This window comes from Momordica charantia, assembly GCF_013281855.1.
Source record: "Momordica charantia cultivar OHB3-1 chromosome 4 unlocalized genomic scaffold, Mcharantia_2.0 BLBB01000004.1, whole genome shotgun sequence".
Taxonomy (NCBI): Eukaryota; Viridiplantae; Streptophyta; class Magnoliopsida; order Cucurbitales; family Cucurbitaceae; genus Momordica; species Momordica charantia.
In genome coordinates this window covers 7,202,024-7,220,775 of record NW_028275162.1, presented here as the reverse complement: position 1 = coordinate 7,220,775, position 18,752 = coordinate 7,202,024, and the positions used below count along the sequence as shown (strand labels likewise).

Here is an 18,752-nt window from a genome sequence, read left to right as displayed (position 1 = left end):
GCATACCGGCAGTAAAATTGATTTAGCACCGAGGTGGTGCCGATTTTGCTTTCAAGACAATGGTTCCGCCCACGTCACAACGATTTCTCCTCCCAGTTTCAATTTTGTCCTTTACTTTCCTACAAATGTCATGCCCCTCCAAATGCTGAACATTCCGCAAACCACTTTGAATCGCCCTCACTTCCAAACATTTTACACTTCGTTTTCCTCTTCAATATCTTAGTATTTATGCTCTCGTTAGGATATTTTGTTACTATTCTCCTTTTGAATTATATATATATATATATATATATATATATATATATATTTGTTAATATGTTTGTTATATTTAGTTGATGTTTTTGTCATGTAATATTGAAAATATCGTTAATATTGTAAACTAATCTTAAATATAAATGAAATCTTATAATTACCGATGTGATATTTGTTGGGAATGAGAAAGAAAAAATAAGTAATATCATTTTATTATTACTTAATTTTATCATTTTAATGAAAACGTTTTAGTTATGTTTTAATTAATTATTTAAACGTTACTAAATTAGTTGTTTTGTAACGTTTTAATTAATTAATTTAGATAAAATGTTTTCATTTGTTTTCTTTTGAAACAAATTTAGAGCTTCTTCGATTTCATTCAACTCTGACGAATGCACGCTTGAGTTTGAAGTTCTGTTAACCTTGGAAGCAACCGACAGGTATATGATGTAGTACTATGGTCGTGTCGAAATTGCTTTCAAAGTTGTGACTCATCCCATAGCGCAACGATTTTTACGTCTAAAATTCTTCTCTTTTCATCTAAATTCCTCCCTCTATTCCAACAATATTTAGTTTGCAATGACATATATATCCATCGTTGCTGTACTAGCTATCAGAATGAAAATAGATGTAGTTTAATGGTTAAGTTATAGATCTCGTGGAGATTTCAATATAGATTTTTTTAATACAGGATTTGAATTTTGAATATAGGTATTCTTAGAATAGCGGCAGAGATTGATGCATTAATCTTCTCAAGTTGAAAACTATCTTGATCGGATTGTATGTGATTAATTAATGGATGATGTGAAATTGTTAGTGAATTGAATATATCAAGTTATAAGAATTACCCAAACTAAAATAGCCAAGTATTAGGAATAGAAATGTTATAACAACAAATGTATAAGGATAAACTTAAAATATGTTTATAATATTATTTAACATAATATAGTTTTTTAATCGTAAAATTATAGTCGAAGGTTTGAATCCCTACTTCTTGTTAAATTTATTAAAAAAAAATAATATTTGTGGGAGTGCTTTTTAAATAAGTAATTTTAGGATAACTATTTTGATTATGTGAGTACTTTTAGTAATAAGTATCTAGCGACCAAGTCACCTTGATGTTTGATTATACATTCAAAAGCTTTCTATGTATGTTTCTTCAAAGTACTTTTGTTGTCAAACATAAATTTAGTGGGAATGTTTTGTTGTCACGAGAAAAGTATAACGAATCATGCCAAAAGCAATCCCAAACATATCTAGATTAAGATAAAAATTTTGTTAGCGTTTCTATTTTTAACGATTAAAACTCTCTTTAGGGAGTGAAATGAATTAAAGAAGTATTCGATATAATAGATAATAAAGATGAATAATCACACTTTTTTTAAGTACAATAGAATAATCACACTTTACAGTTACACTTAATAAGTGTGCTGACAATTTGCATATGTTTTTTTTTTAGAAAAATATAAATTAGAATTAGAGGTCATAAAAGTAATTGTAGAGATGTTCGGGAATGAAAATTTTTTAGTACAATAAATATGAGGGTGTGGAGATTAAGCCTCAAACTTTTAAAGAAACGAGTAAATTATCTTTAGGTTGAGCTATGTTTGTGTTGTTTGAGGAAGAAAAAGTTATGACATATTTAGTATGTAATTTAGATTTTATTTATTGTTTTTGAGTTGTGTGATCCAAATAGTGGAAATTCTCAAAACAAAATTTTAAGCGTCCATTTTATAACCATTTTGTTTCTTGTTTTGTTTTTAATTTTTAGTTTTTTAATAATAGAGTTGTTGGGTAATCTATTAAATTTTCTGTTTTTTGGTTTTTCAAAAACCATTGAAATTCTACGTAAATTTCAAAAAGAAAAAATAGCTTTCAAAAACTAATTTCTCCTTTTCAAAATCTAAATTTTTTTAATACTCAGACTTTTTTTTCTTTCTCATATTTATCGCTAACAAATATCTTTGCCACTCTAACATTTTTTCCTTCCTAAATTTCTTTCTACAAATTATTTTTCTCTCTCTAAAATTTCATATTTTGAATATTTATTATTATTTCTCTCTCCCCAAAATATTTCATCCTTACATATTTTTATTTTTTCCTAACAAATAACTCTTTAAAAATTTAATATTTTCTCGAACTTTTCTCTCTCAACAATTTCATTTCTTTTTTTTACTTTTCTTTTTCTTCTCAATCTATTTTTCATCTCAAAATTATATCTTTTTCAATTATCTTTCACTATAATTTTTATTTATTTATTTACTCTAAAAAATATATTTCGAATCTTAGTTTTATTTTTAAATTTTTTCTCACCATAATTTTCTTTTGCTTTCTAATTTTTTTTCTTTAATGTATCTTTTCTTCTCAACTTTATTTATTTATTGTTTTCTGAAATTTGTCTCTTTTTGTCTTTAAATTTTATTTCACTAATTTACTTTTTCTAAATCTCTTTCTTTATCTCTCCAAAATTTTTCTTTAAAAATGTCTAAATATCTACATTAGGGATGACAAAAATTTCCGTAAGGTCGGGTCTCTACTCCAATAGTAAATGCATGTCTCAAATCCGTCCCAGATTCCCTTTTTTAAAATAATGAATATATATTTTATTAACATATTTACTAAATTGTGAATAAAATATGAAATATCTTTTAAAACTAATTATTTATATAGTAAATAATACTTCTAAAAATAGTTAATATATATTTATTACATTTTTTTAATTCTAAAAAAATTCTCGTGAAATATCTCCGTCCCTAAATAAACATTCTTTTTTAACCCAAAAAGAGAGTGGATCTTCACTCCCGCCACACATTATTGTCATCTATACTCTAGATAGAATTTTCTTAATAATATATATTTCTAATTTTCTAAGTTTTTAAAAATAGAAAGCTAAAAATGGTTACCAAACCTGTTTTGTTTTCTATTTTTTAAAAACAAAAAATAAAAAATAGTTATCAAACATATATGGTTTTTATTTTTTAAAAACTAAAATAGAAAATAGAAAACAATAAACCATAAACAAAAATGGTTATCAAATAGATCCAACTTCTAAGTTTGATGTTAAACTCAGTTTTTCCAAATTCTTAAATTAGATTCAGTTTTTGAATATATCAAACGCATTTTTTAAAATACGATAAAATATAACTTATTTTTTATCTAATCCGTATATTTTTTTTCTGTTTTCAAATTTTAAATTTGAGACTTTAAAAAGTAGAATTAAATTTAAAAAAGTAAAAATTTTGATAAATATAATATTCTATATTATAAATTTATTTTATTCCAATCCAAATTAAAACAGGTAAAACATAATATATTATAAATCTAATTTTCTGTAAAAAAAGAAAGAGAAAAGAAAAAAACAATTATACAAATCGAGTTACACCGAAAGAATTTTGGGAAAATTGACAAAATAAACGTTCTGTAGGTGCCTCTTCGTCAGTGCTGAGATCACATACTTTGTCAAATGACATTTCATGCCCCTCCTTACTTTTTCTTCTCTTCCAGACTTCATCTCTCTTCTCTCTCCCCTCCTCTCTCCTCCATTTCTTAAATTTGCTTGATCTTGTCCATGATTTCTACACAACACACTAGTTTTTGGCGTCTCCGCTAGGAATTCAACGAGTGGAGGTCCTGTTCGGTTGCCGTCCGCTGCTTCCATCCCGAGCTCTTGCGCCTCCCTGTGGCCTCTCCGGCGACATTGTTGAACAAGAATAATTTGCATATGAAATAAGATAAAAATTTCCTTATTATTTTTCCCAACTCTTTCACCCTCTCTTCTAAAATCAAATTTTCGAGATTTCAAAAACTTTCCTTCTATATCTCTTGCACGTCCCTCATGTCCGGACTATCTTCTTCTCCATGAAACCAAATGCATCGAGGAGGGAGGGGAGAAGAGAGAGAGGAGAGAAGAGGGAGGGGAGATGAGAGAGAGGAGAGAAGAGAGAGGGACAAAGCGAGAGCGACGTCATCGATAGAGTGAGATCGAGAAGGACAGAGCGAGATCGAGAAAGACGAGAGCGAGATCGAGAAAGACGAGAGCGAGATCGAGAAAGACGAGAGCGAGATCGAGAGAGCGAGATCGAGAGAGCGGTGAAGAAGTGGTGATAATAACGAAAAAAATGGGATGGTTAGGAAAAAAAGGGATTGTTTTCTTTTTCTTTTTTTTTTCTTTACTCCACCAAATTGAGTTAAATTAAATTTTAAATTTATGATTAAAGGAGCAGATTTATATTATGAGGAAGAGATTAAAAAAACAGCATTTTTTTTTATACTTCCAGATAAAATTTTAATTGTAATCCTAATCCTAATCAAAATTAGGGGAGATATTAAAGGAGGGATTTATGTTAATTTTTCAAATGATTCGTTTAAATAATTAAATAGGAAAAAAACAATTAAGAAAACAAATCTAAATTAAATTTCAAATTTGAATATACTAAAATTAATGCCATTTTATAATTTTAAATTTTAGTTAAAAAAATCTTCAATGTATTTTAAATTTGAGATTTCGTCTCTCCATTCCAATTTTTAAAATCATTTCTCGCTCAATCTCGCTCTCGCTCACTCATCTCTCTCGCTCAATTCTCTCTCTCAACTTTCTCTTATTCAACTCTCTCTCTATCTTCTTCCCCATCCCATCGTAACTTTCTTCCTCTCCTGAGCCTCTTTCATTGACGAACGACCTCCCTCGTCGGCTTTGATGCATCCGTCGTCAGGTTGAAGGTCACGGGAATTATGGAGGCTGCTATTTAAAAAATGGTGAGAGATTTAGGTTTTTTTTTTATGGTTTAGTAAACAAGAAAAAACTCATGCTTGCGAAAGACATGGAAAAGAGAAAGAAAGAAGAAATAAAGAAAAAGAGAAATAAAGGAGGAAAATGACTGAAAACTAAAAAGTTTTGAAGTAGAGTAAGGAGGGGCATGGGAGGTCATTTGACAAATGTCAGTCTGTGAGAAGAGTTTTAACTTAAAAATGACTTAAAGCTTATTTTGTCCATTTTTGCAAGAATATTCTCCCTCCTTTCCTCTGTCCGCTAGCCTTCAATTTTGAACTCCACCTCTTATTTTCTCGGTAATAATTCGAGTTCTAGAAAGTGAAATTCGATACTGCGCCAGAGTTGGATATGGACACAATCCCCAATTTCATCTTCCTTTTAGCAAATTTTTGACGACCAATTCGTAACTCTTTCATTCCCCTGTCATTTTAGTTTGGCAATGAACGAAACTACTTGCTAGGGATTGAGTGATTCAAGATCATGCCTCGCGGTCGCAATCTATCCAACGCCGTTACAAGGTTTTCTCTCGATCCCTCTGGAAATCTCATGGGTTTCAGTTTCAATAGTGTTGTAATTGAATACATTTACATTTGTATCAACTTATAGCCTTAGCCGACTGCGTTGAAAAATTCTGCTTACTGAAACGTAATCAACTCATCTCGTAACACAGGATTTGTATTTGTTGAAAAAGGTGTAGCTCATTGGGAGCGTTTTCTGTTTAGCTCTTCAGATAGTTAAATTGGTTATGAATAGAAGCTTGCTTAAAGTAGTTTTCACTTTCGGGTTGTCAATTATAGTTGTCATCTGTGTATGCGTTTTCCCTTTGGAGGCACATGGAATTGGATGATTGTGGTGTGATGTTTATGCAGGAATTCATTGGTCGGATTCATTTCTCTGATTCGAAATGTGTCACGTCGTTCTTTATCGAACATACCCGCATCATTTGGGCAGTCCAAATATGGAAGCTGTGAGCATCAAAGAAGTAATCATATTGTAACACCTCTTCAGGAATCAACATCCATACACTTCCCACCTGGCTTCCTTTTTTCTAGGAGATATAATGTGCCTGAGTTCCTTGGTGGTTTTAAAAAATGGCAATCTTTTAGGCATTTTAGAAGTGTCGCGGTAGAGCTGAAGACAGATAGCAACATTGTCAGGTTTTCTTTTGGTAGGCCTTCTGTGACTAATGGTTCCCCACCGAAACAGAAGAAGGTGGCTAAAACTAAATTGTCTAAAAAGGCCAAATTGAATGAACTCAGACTCTATCGTCTTAAGGCAAAAAAGAAGAAGACATCTCCCAATCCAGAAGTTAGGATCAGATATTCCCTAGAAAAGGTTGGATGCCATCTACAACTTGTGGTTATACATCTAACACTTAGTTTGGTATTAAACTATTTATCTCCTCTTGCTGGACAAACAAGTGGTGTGCAGCAGTCTCATTTGTAATATTAGTTTTCGATTTCACTGCTTACTGTTCAGCTTTTTATCCTTCAATATATCAAAGGTGACTGCAGTTCGATTAGCGGTTGTGTGTGTGATAAGATGCGCCAATAATGATTTTTTCTCTGCTTTCTTCTGCTTGACATCACTATAAAACCATGATCTATGAAAGTTGATTCTTTTGTTTCTTCTGTCTTCTGTGTATTGACCATGCATAACTTATAATTCATAGTTCCAGTAATTTTTATCAGACTTTAACTAGAATTTTCTCATGTAAAAACCTGGTTTTTTTTCTTTTCTTTCTTTTCTTTTATCAGAAACGCTTGTATCGAACAAAAATATAAGGTCAAACAAAACTTTCAAAGCAAGAGTGATGAAGAAAAATGATTTATTTAATTTTCATACCTAAATTCATTTTACAGGTTTAGTTGAATTTTGAATTGATAAGTATGACTGATTGAAGTGTTCTTGGATCTCCTAGTGATCATTTGTACTTATGAACTGTAAAGTTTATTTGATATTGCAATGTTTCGAAGACTCAACAATATATTAATAGGCCAAAAGGAAAGAAGCGTGGTTGATTGAGAAGTTGAGGAAATTTGAGGTTTCCAAACCTGTTGTAGAAAAATATGACCCTGAAATTCTTACTGAGGAAGAGAAGCACTTCTTAAAGCGTACTGGGGAGAAAAAGAAGAATTTTGTTCTGTTGGGGAGACGAGGCGTCTTTGGTGGAGTTGTTCTCAATATGCATTTGCATTGGAAGAAGCATGAAACTGTCAAAGTTATTTGCAAGCCTTGCAAGCCAGGGCAGGTTCATGAATATGCTGAAGAACTCACTCGATTGAGCAAAGGCATTGTGGTTGACATTAAACCTAACAATGCCATAATCTTCTACCGGGGAAAGAACTATGTGCAACCAGAAGTAATGTCACCTCCAGATACACTATCAAAAGACAAGGTAACCTGAGCTCATTCTGAAAACTGAAATGAAATGTGATTTTAACCTTACTTGATCAAGCTCTATTCTATAGGTTGTATAACGTTGTCCTTGAGTTATAAGTAAATGAAACGAGCTTTTTACCTAAGAAAATTGGTTATTTGATTAAAATCTTCAAAAGAAACCAGTAACCTGCAGAATTTATATCTCATTTATTGTCCCTTTGGAACTCCATATTCATATGTTATGGCACAATCATGCTAGTTAGTTAATGGGTTTGTATGCATCGAAGTGTAATATCCAATATTGTAGTTTGCACATCATAATAATTTTTCAGTTTGCATTTTGCAATGTTCGTATGTTTGTAAAAATTATAATAGTTACTTTGTGGATATGTTCTTTCTAATTTTTTTTGAAGAAAGTTTAACTTGTACACCTCTTCTAATATTATTCCATGCTCATATTTGTATCTTCCTTTGTTTTCTTAAAATAAATTTTTGTGCCTTAGTACACCTTCTTCCGCCTTAAAAATCATCATCCTATTTCATAACCAAGCTTTGGACTTTATGGTTCGAAAGGACTAGGTCACTTTATTAACGAAGGCTCTGATGGTTCTAATTCAATTAATTGTGACTAAGCATTTGGCTATATGATCCGAAAAGAATTAGGTCGCCTTTTTAACAGAGGCTCTGTTCAGTTGATGGCTTCATTTTGACCTTCTATCCCAAAGACTAATTTTTTTGTTCTTAGATCGTCTTTTTTCCCCTTTCTTTTTACTAGCTTGCTTCTTAGTTCTTAAGATTTGATGTCTAATAATCTTCCGTCTACAATTTCACCTTGGCTCTTTTTATTCCTTTCTTTAAAACAAAAGGCTCTTTTGTTTGGCTCAGTGGGACAATTGTATAGTTAGGCCTTTGAGTATCTTGTTTTGTAGTTTTTCATATATCAAGAAGAAATTGATACTATAAAATACATTTGTTAAAATACAATGTTTCATATTGAGGGCAAATGAGAACTGTTTGAAGATAATACAAACGATTAAGAATTCCTTCATTTACTACTCCCCGATTCTATCAGCCCCTCTCTTTCTCCTAGTTTGTCACCACTATTTCCCTTTTATTCCCCCCTGAACCTTTAATTTGTATCTTAACATTTTCCTTGCCCCTTTTCATCTGGTAGATTCAAACTCTCTATTATCCTTATAATATAACATGCCTCCAGTTTTAGATCCCATTGAGGAATGATTATCATAGACTCATAGTTTAATGGCTTTAAGAATTAGCATAATTTTGGATGTAAAATATTGCAGGCCATGGAAAAATATAAGTATGAACAATCACTTGAGCATACAAGTCAGTTCATTGAGAAGTTGGAGAAAGAACTTGAAGACTTTCAGAAGCATCTTGCTCAGTTCAAGAGAAAAAAGGAAGATGCTGGTGTAGAATCCATGGTTTAACTCATGACTGGTAATATTTATTTCCATTCAACTATTGTCCTAGTCAAAATTTTCAAAACAGAAATGTTCTTTGAAATAGATGTTGAGATGTAAGTGCAACGATCAAAAGCCATTGCCATTGTTGTAGCTGAATTGTCAATGTCATGTATAGCTATTTTATTTATTTTTTTCATCTTCAAAATGGAAATTTTACAAATTATTCCTCAGTCATTGAACTATTACTTTGCTGTGCAGTTAGTTTCTATCTATTGATCATCAAGGCTATGGCCTCTGGAAGCTTGGTTGTCATTTCAACTTTGGGCTATACTGGGTTCACTTTTGAAAGATGCAGCTGTATTCATCCTATTTATGGAACCTCATTAGGAGAAAATAGGTAAAGGCTTTCAAATACGACCTTACTGGAGCAAGATAAGTTGTACAGCTGCATCCTTGACTTCTAAGAAGCTAGTTCCAAATAAAACTACTTCACCTATCTGTGGGGGATGATGGCTCTGTGTGTTGAATGTAAAGTGAGCTCAAAACGCCGTTTTTCAAATTTTTGAGAAACATAGGCCTATTTGGCTTTTAGTTTTTAACATTAGCCTTGTGTACTTTTATTTTCTTAATCTACCCTCAAAATCAAGCAGTTCTTTTTTAAGAAAAGATATCTTTAGAAGCTTAAATACTAAACATAGAAAACATAGGTGAGTTGAATTTTCAAAAATGGAAAACCAAAACATGTCTTTTATGAACACTCTGAGTCTCCATACATATAGAGATATATATTTTTCACTCTGTTTTCTGACTTTGTTGCTGCACCTTTTTCACCAGATGCTACATGCAAGTGGTTGAAGTCATGTGGTTTGAGTTGTCACCATAGCCTTTTTCCAGTCCAAATTGATTCTGTATCTCTGTAACTAGAACTCCTCTTTCCTATTGTCGGTCTCTTGGAATGGAAGCAGCCAGATCTTGTGTATCAAAATAAGGAAGATATTGTAGAGATTGAAGGATGAGGGTCAGCCCATTTCCTCTGGACTTGTGCTTTTGGGGCCATCTTTGGAAAGTAAAGGGTGATGCATTTAAGCCAAAATGCTCATGTTTGGCATTTTAGCAAAGCCTAGAATTGGCTCATTTTCATCTCTTGCCCTTTATTATTTTCCAATTTTTTTTTATACCCGTGAGTGTCCGGTTCAGCTTATGCGCACTTCAACTAATCTCACGGGACAGTCGTCTGACTCTACAACATTTGGTACCGGAAAATACATAGGAAGTAATTCTCAAGGTAGGTGACCATCATGGTATTTTTCGATTCTTTTTAAAGTAGAATTAGCAAATGAGTGGTTTGAGAGAATTTTCCTTTGTACTGGCCATACCCTTTGACTCTTTTAACATTTTTGGCCCTTAAAGTTTATTCTAATTAAGGTACACGAAGTTTAAATTAATTATACTATCTTTGATTTTGAAACTTAGAAGGATCCACGAGCTTTCATTCTTTTATTAATTCAATAATTGCAAGTCGAAGGATTGAACTATCAATTTTCGTGCATTGGTGCAACGGATTATGCGGGTTGGCTAAATTTTAGAAAAAGAAAAATAATCTCATGAGACAGTCACTTGACTCTACAATATCGAATTTGAACCTACTCCCCCACTTCACCCTAATCCCTTTAGATCATTGAGCCACTCACGATGGTTAATCTATATATCTCTCTCTCTCGTCATTACATATAGGTAATATTTTTCTATAAATTATTATATCTATATTTTTTTTCTTCTCTATAAATATTCAAATTTTCTAGATATTGTTTTTGTTTTATTATAATTTTAATTTTAATTTTGCAGAGTCTAAAAGAAGTCGATAATTTTGAGATTAATTGTCTAAGTTACATTTTCTCATTTAACTTTACATTATATGTACTATGATTTAAAGTTATTTTTTAATATAATGCTTAATTAAACAAGTTCCTCCCAACCAAATTTCTGGATCTACCACTATAGATCATGACTCGTGCCAAAGTTTGATTTTAAAAAAATACCATCATTATAGAAATATGCACTGTAGAAAAATTACATGATCTCCAATGAAATATGATGCCATTGGTAGACTATTTTTTTCTTAGGTTTATTAGACTTTTAGAAGCTTTTAATGGAAGCCAATAGTCAAATATGACTGGGTGGTCTCTATTTCTTGATGAAAGTGTTTTTTTTTTTTTTTTTGTGTGGGAAAAAAAAAGAAAAGTTTATTTTTTTTCACATATCCTATGTTAATCCAAATTCCTTTGAAAAAAAATTGCACATTTTTTTTAACTTTGATCATGTGCTAGAAATTTGTTGGATCAATTCATTTATAATACGATGTAAAGGCTAAATGTAATGTTCATTTCTTACCATTGCAATATAACATGCCTTAAATCTACAGCCAGTTATAAAAATAACATTGTCACTTGTATGGTAACACATTATAATTTTATAAGAATATCGAAACAAAAATCTTGTTTAGTCAAAATGAACTTAGTTCAACGATAATTAGTACGTATTTTTTGATCAAGAGGTCATGAGTTTGGATCTTTCACCTTCACTTGTTCTACTTATTGTTTAAAGAAAAATTTATTTAATAAATGTAACACTCCCGTCCCAAGATTCGGACTATCTCGAAATTGCTCTAAGCTAAGCACCTTATTAGTATAGGTAGTAACTATCCATTTTTTAAGTCTTTTTAAGCAGGATCACATTCTGGTTCATCTATGTATCCTTCCTCTCTACTCGGGCATTACATGTCCACCAGCTTCCACGTGTTTCATCCCCAAAACTATTTTAGACCCTTACCAATAAATTTTTGTTAAATCATTTAAAATGATCTAAAAATATCTAGAAGCCTAACATTTCAACCTAATACCATAGCTTGGAATATTGTTTATGTAAATGTCTATTATAATATAAATGAACAAAATATGCTTTATCAAAAAAAGCAAAAGAACAAAAGATAATGTATCTATGTCAATTTTTTGTTAAATAAAAAAATTCAAGAAAATAGCTGACGAACTCAAAATTAGTTGTCAAAGCAAACAAAGCTCAGCGTTAATTGACATATATCTCCAACCAAGAGGTTGTGAATTCGAGCCTCCACCCCACGTGGTGTTCTAAAAAAACTCAAAATTAGTTCACTTGTCAGTTGCCACACTTCAACTGTCCTGTCATCATGCATAATTCTTAATCAACACACAATTAATGTCATTTAATCCATAAAATTAACGGCAGACTAAACTTATATCAGACACAAAATTGAAAGTTGAGAAGCACCGTAGGAACCCACTAAATAAACCAAAATTAGAATTCAACTTAGATTTGAATACCTATAAAAATAGAGGGAATTGAATGAGATTGAGTGGATGAAATGAGAGAGTTTGTGCCCAAAGGACATGTTATTGGTTTCATTGAATTTAACATCTGAAACCAATCTGCCTCACTGACATAACCCAATGGATTTCTACTCTAACTATTACTTCATTCATTCATTCTTCTTTCCCTTTCAACCCTCACCTTTTTTTGCCCTCATCATTCTTCAAAATTATACTAAACTACTTTTTGTTCAAAACCCATGTAGAAAAAATTATTTTTTATCCTTATGTTTGTTTTTCTTTGAAAGATAAAAGGGTGAAGAGATTTGAACTCAAAGTGCGTTTTACTTTTTTTAGTTCAACGACATGTGAGGTGAAGATTCGAATTCAAAATGACAAAATTTGTACTGCATTGTAGTCTGGGAATTGGGAGTACGGAGGTTTGAACCTCCAACATCAAGAAAAGGAGTAGGTGTCAATTATCGTTGAGCTATGTTCGTGTTGGTCATCCTAGTCCAATTTGATGAAATTAGATTTTAAAAAATCTCACTAAGAAGCATACAAATGTCTAATATTTGAGATAGGTTTAGATTGAAAATAGCTTTTGGATGCTCTTTGAAACACTTTCTCGCTCCTACTAAAATCTATTGTCATAAGAGAATTCAAGACAAAACTACAATTCTAGAAGATTTTTTCTTTTTCTCTTTCTTTTTTTTTATATAATTTCTCATCCAATCTCTAACCATTTATACTAAAAAAATTGGATTAAGTTAACTATATATTTAAAATAAAAATAAAAATTTGTGTTTGTATGTATTTTTTTTTTTAAAGAATGTTTTCTATTTTGACTAAAGTACCTATATTCACATATTATTATTACTCACTAATTTGAGAAAATCAAAGAAAGAAAATGAGGAGCAATGTGGGGATAGAGAAATATAGTCTAAAAATATGTTACTAAACATTCATTTGATAAAATGTATTTATTTTAACCAGCTCCTTAAATTAAAAAAAAAAGTTGTTGAATAGCTCAGCGGTAATTGACATATACCTCCAATCATGAGGTTGTGAGTTCGATCCTCCATCCAACATGTTGTACTAAAAAAAAAAAGTTGTTCTCGCCCGCACACATTTTGTTTATTTTACCTAACTAATAATATCTACATTGATATCTACCAAAATAAGATTTAATTTTTTTATAAAAAAAATTAGGATTAAAATACTTGGAAGATAAAAGCAAAAATAAATAAATAAATAAACCTTTTGAAACAAACGTTTCTATGGTTTTTTTTTTATTATTTAAAAACATGAATGAAAATAAAAGGCCAGCATGAAAATTGAAAAGAGGGAAATTCCAAAATTTGGGAAACAATTATGAAAGGCTGCCATTGTCAGTACTTCCCTCCATTTGTACTTAAAAGCAAACAGATTATGAATGCTCTTATAATATAGGAAAGAAGCCAAATATTGAGAATGAGACTCTTTTTTTTTTCTTTTTTTTTCCTTATTCTTCATTATTTTGCTTGAGAGATAGAAAAGCTATTTGTACTTTGATTTCATCCAATGTTCTTTTTATTATTATTATTATTATTATTATCAAGAATATGTATTTAAACCAAGAATAAAATGGCCCATTCAATTAGCCTTTGTATAATGTGTGGTATTCACAGGTGATAAGAATTCAAGCATGTGACAATTTATTAAAATTTTATTTCAACTTATCATACTTCAACTATTTAAGGCATCTAGCCAAAACGATTATAGCTTAGCGGTAATTGACATATATTTTCAATCAAGAGATTGTGACTTCAATCCAATATCGCTATATGTTGTACTAAAAAAAACATTACTTAAGGTATCTATCTCTAGTCAGAAGATCGTGAATTTAAATTCTCCGCTCACATGTTGTATTTCATCTTCCCAACTTTTATAATTTTATACAAACGACATGTTTTAGATGACTGACCTGATAATGAGTTTTCTGATTTTGTTTTCTTCTATATTAAAGAAAATGCTTATGTGTGTTGAAAAATAATGAATTTTGACCTGGTAAAGTATTTGTTTTGAAAGGCCTAAATCAAGTACGAGTGAGTTTCACTATATATTTTTTTGGAGGATATATCTACACGTTTCATGTGACGTATAAAAGTTGGCACTAATGTATTAAACATTGTGGAGCTATGTTGATATGAACTAAGGAGCTCCCTTTGTCATGCCTCATGGACCGATTATAAGATTAAGAGCTAGAAAACTTCAACAAGTCTAACTACTTCATGTTCAAGCATTCATGCAAGATGTTGAAACAATTCACTACAATCTGGTGCAAGTTATGTATTTTTAAGTAATTTTAAGGCGAGTCAAAGTCAACTTGGACATAGGATTCTCCAACATCTTCCTTTAAATCCTTGAGGACTAAGAAACTTTGGTTCATATCATCATCCCCTTCTTCAAAAGGATTCGTTCTCGAATCAAAAGGATTTCCTACATCAAATGGACGAAAATCAGCAGCATTGAATATGTAATTTTCATCGAACTCGTCGTGTAGAGCACTTTTAAAATCGTCAAAAGTCAAATGTATAGCTCTACATGGTTCCTCTTAACTTCTTTCGAAAAGAAAAAAGATCCTTCCAATAGTATCTCCAAACCCAGTCACCCAATTTTAACATTGTATGCTTCCTACCATGAATGAATTTAGAAACAACTTTGGACTTTTGCTTCTCACGAGATGCTTCAGCCTGTAAACCACATGTTGACTGACATTTTGTACGTTTGAAGCAATCTTTGGTTACAATTTTCTCAAGGGGTGTGTAGCAATGGGGAGTCATTACTAGCTAGTAAACGCAACTGTATCTTGGATGTTCAAATAACCTGGCAACTTAAATATTAATCCGACCCAAATCATAAAAGTTAGGCTAGGTTTGAAAATTTATTTGTTTGATTTTGGTTGGTTGTTTGCAGACTCGAAAAGTCAGTTTGATTAGCACGTTGAAAGAATTTTTAGTTGGTTTAACTCGAATTGACCGACCTCATATTATATAATTTAAAAAACTATATATGACCTAGGCTCTAATTTTATCTTCAATATTCTCATCCCGTCAGGTCGCCTCCACTCCTTCGTAGTAAATTATCTATCTCCCTTCTTCAGTACCTTAACTATTAAGCTATATTTATTTATATTCACAGTTGTTTAGAATGGAAAACCCCAATCAATAATTGAGCTCGTGGTCCTATGGACACACATTGGTCCAAAGCCAACTATAGGAAGAAAAATAAAAGCAGGGAAATCAAAGTAGTTCAGCCAAGGGGTGGGTACCAATGGAGAGTTATTAGAAGTAAATGAAACTATCTAGTAGTAAAGGTATTTACTAAATGAAATGTCGAAACAAAATCATGTGTATGTGGAAATTATTTGAATTAGTAAATTAAAGTTTAATGTTGATTTGATTATGTTTTATTGATAATTTCTAATTCAATCTAGTCTCCAGTTACATAATTGAATCGGACAGGTGAAATATAGATATATATAAAAGATGAAATACTCGCAGAGAAAATGACATTTTTTGAGGTATTCAATTAGATGGTTTCAATTTTTTGAGGTGTTCCACGAGAAGTTACTAGTTTTCAAAAGACGCCCACCTTTGACAACCTTCTCATTTTTCAATTTCGAAAGCTTCTCCATGGATCTCTGGATTTCCACTCCATTTTCTTCCTCCATCAATTCTTTGATCTGTCATCCTGCCACATTTATCGTACCTTCAATCCCAATTTCCACATTTTCCGTTCCAAATAACGTTAATGATTTGGTCGCCGTAAATCTGTCAGCACATCGTTGGCACTCCCGCTGCAACGCTCTCATTGTGTATTGAGAGTTTAAAATACCGATTAAAAATGATTTAAAATTAATTAATTTGTCGGTTAAACTAGCTTTTGAAAAAAGATGGTGGGGGTGGTATTTTAAAATAAAATAAATCTTGAAAAAAAATATTTTAAAATTAAATATTTAAATAAGAAGGAAAATCTTTACATCACCGTCACCTACTTGGTTGAGTTAAATCCAGGAGCAAATATTTGACCCTAATAAAGAAATAATAAATTATTTTTTATATAAAAATAATAAGAGCTATTTTTTAATTTAACCGCGGTGCATCAAAAACCCACTTTGTGCTGCCCACTCCACCACCATCAATTCCGTCGTTCCTCCATCTTTAACAATGTCGAATCTCAACACGCATAGGAAGCTTGTGCCGCTGTTCACCAGCTCATGCCTGAACTTCACCAATTTGTAGGCTTCCATCCTCAGAAAATCACGAATCTGCGGGACTGAGAGTCAAGCGAGGACATGAGGTTTGGTCCTCTTTCCAGAATCCGGTGAGGGCCTGGGAGGAGGAATCGCCGAGAGAAAAAAAAAAACGAAAAGAAAACATGTATCCAGCGACATTTTGTCAATATGCCGACAACAGGGGAGATTCCCCTCCCTTTGTCGATGTCGATCCTTTGACATGTTGACGTGTCGATTGACTTTTAGTACCCTACTCCATAGCAAGTTATCTTCAACAGTGGAGAAGAAGCAGCAGATTCAACAATTGACTCCATCGTAGCAGCGTCACTCATCTCCGCCGTACATCTCCATCGTATTTGGTCATTAAGTTTTGTTTGTAAATATTAAAGAAAATTTATACTATTAGCCATCCCAACTTGAAAATATAAGGGTTGGGTTGCACATTTCCTTTATTCTTTTGGATAATAGAATCAACCAACTCGCATTTTCAGGTTCCTTCGAAAAATCTCTCAAAACTCAACTTAATCAAACCTATACACCCTCTATATTTAGTAGACCACATCAAACACCGCGAACTTGCTCACTACTTAAAAGAATGACTAATTAATGCATGCATGGATGTATATATATAATAGAATTCATTGTCCTAAAAAAAATCAAAAGTTGGTGCATGCATCAAATGTTGTAATTTTTTAATAAAATTATTTTTGTTAAAAATTAAGAATCACAATTTGTATGAACTAGTGCGTCTTTTATAAAGATTATGTCCTTTTATCGAAAGACGTAACTTTATTTCAGATATGACTATTTGAATTGCCACAAATAGTCTATAAATACGTGGTTCTTCTCAGTTTTAGAATACGGAAAACTGATCCTTCGAAATTCTCTCCTTTCCTCTGTACGAATACTTAAATACTGTGATCGTTGAGTCCTATGTGTGAAGTGTTATATTCACAGGTTGGTATATTCATCCTATTCTGGGAGACAATTGTTCATGAAACCTTGAGGATCGTAGAGGGAACAAAATTGTCTTAAGGAGAAACATCGCTACGTTGGGTTCGGATTTTTAATTTTGTGTTTCCTTAAATTTTCTATGCATATTTCTCCAACATCAAATTCAATCGAAAAGTAGAGGAGAGAATGATCTTACATCTATTTGATATATCGTTAAAATTTAGAGTGCAATACTTCAAATATCATTAAAATTTAGAATGGGAATGATTTTTCTCAACCCAAAAATAGCTTATTGGTAAACGTAAATGTATTATTTACTTCTATACTTCTTTAAGATGTGTTGAAAATTGAACATTTTTAATTACGACTTCATCTTGGTTCCGGGAAATCTAAATTTTCTTGGAATTTTCCAAATTTTAAATGCATGCATGCATTGAACTAAAAAAAAAAAGAAGAAATAAAATTCATTAATTAGTATTTTAATAATTCTCTGACTATATAGTTTCTTTATGTAAAATGATTAATTTAATTTTCCTCTGAGAAAAAAAAGTATTAATTTATCTATTTCATTTTTAATTTTATACAAAAAAAGGGCCAAAAAAACCGGTAATTATCTGGGTTTACATATTAAAAAACGATTTCAATGTTTATTGAACAGTGTTCAAAATGTCGATGTCGATGAAAATGTTGAGGTCCTGATTTTACGGACATGTCGATGGACATGTCAATATCGATGGATATTTCAGGAAAAAATGTGGAAATTGATGGAAATTTTTTGAATTAGCAAATAAAACTTAAATGGTAGCTTAATTAGTCTATAATTCTTTTAACTATTAAATGTCAGAAAATGACTATTTTACTTCTGAAAATGTCGATGTTGATGGAAATATCGAAAAAATATTTTTTCTTTTAATGAAGATTGATGAAAATTATTCGAAAAAATAGGATTCATTTGGAAATGAGATAATTACTGACTTGGTTTCCAAACACATTTCTAAATTTTAATTAACTCATACCTGTTTACTTTTTACCTACTTCTCTTCTCAAATTTGAATTTACACATTTTTCAAACACATTTTCAAATCAATCGTCAATCCAAACTTTCCAATCAAATTTACACAATTTCCAAACACCTCAACATCGTGATTGTGTCATTCATCCAAATTATCTACCAATGAGATCCATATGTGCTTCATGTATTCTACTCATTTGAGCAACTACCTTCAAAACTTTCAGTGTAGGATGACTTGGGAGAACTATTGTAATTTATATCAAAGTTATCAAGATAGCGCACTAGATCCTTCGAGATCATCTTTTTGGTATTAATTAAGTTACATATTCTACTT

General features: G+C 31.4%; 1 protein-coding gene across 2 annotated transcripts; it reads left to right on the top strand.

Annotated features, from left to right (window-relative positions):
- The first annotated feature begins 5,236 nt into the window (after positions 1-5,236).
- On the top strand, positions 5,237-10,277 carry LOC111012231 (RNA-binding CRS1 / YhbY (CRM) domain protein). Of its 2 annotated transcripts, XR_002601542.2 has the most exons (6): positions 5,237-5,541; positions 5,893-6,358; positions 7,020-7,421; positions 8,710-8,866; positions 9,091-9,229; positions 9,667-10,277. XR_002601542.2 is itself a non-coding variant. In XM_022286302.2 (5 exons), the coding sequence occupies exons 1-4, from the start codon at positions 5,504-5,506 to the stop codon at positions 8,854-8,856; spliced, it is 1,053 nt and encodes a 350-aa protein (XP_022141994.1). In that variant the 5' UTR covers positions 5,237-5,503; the 3' UTR covers positions 8,857-8,866; positions 9,091-9,431. The 2 variants fall into 2 exon arrangements, 1 of the variants encoding a protein (XP_022141994.1); XM_022286302.2 differs by lacking the exon at positions 9,667-10,277 and having other exon boundaries at positions 9,091-9,431.
- The last annotated feature ends 8,475 nt before the right edge of the window (positions 10,278-18,752 follow it).

Coding starts and splice junctions, on each gene's coding strand:
- LOC111012231 (XM_022286302.2), top strand. CDS start 5,504: ATGCCTCGCGGTCGCAATCTATCCAACGCCGTTACAAG. Junction 5,542..5,892: donor CTATCCAACGCCGTTACAAG/GTTTTCTCTCGA, acceptor ATGTTTATGCAG/GAATTCATTGGTCGGATTCA. Junction 6,359..7,019: donor TCAGATATTCCCTAGAAAAG/GTTGGATGCCAT, acceptor ATATATTAATAG/GCCAAAAGGAAAGAAGCGTG.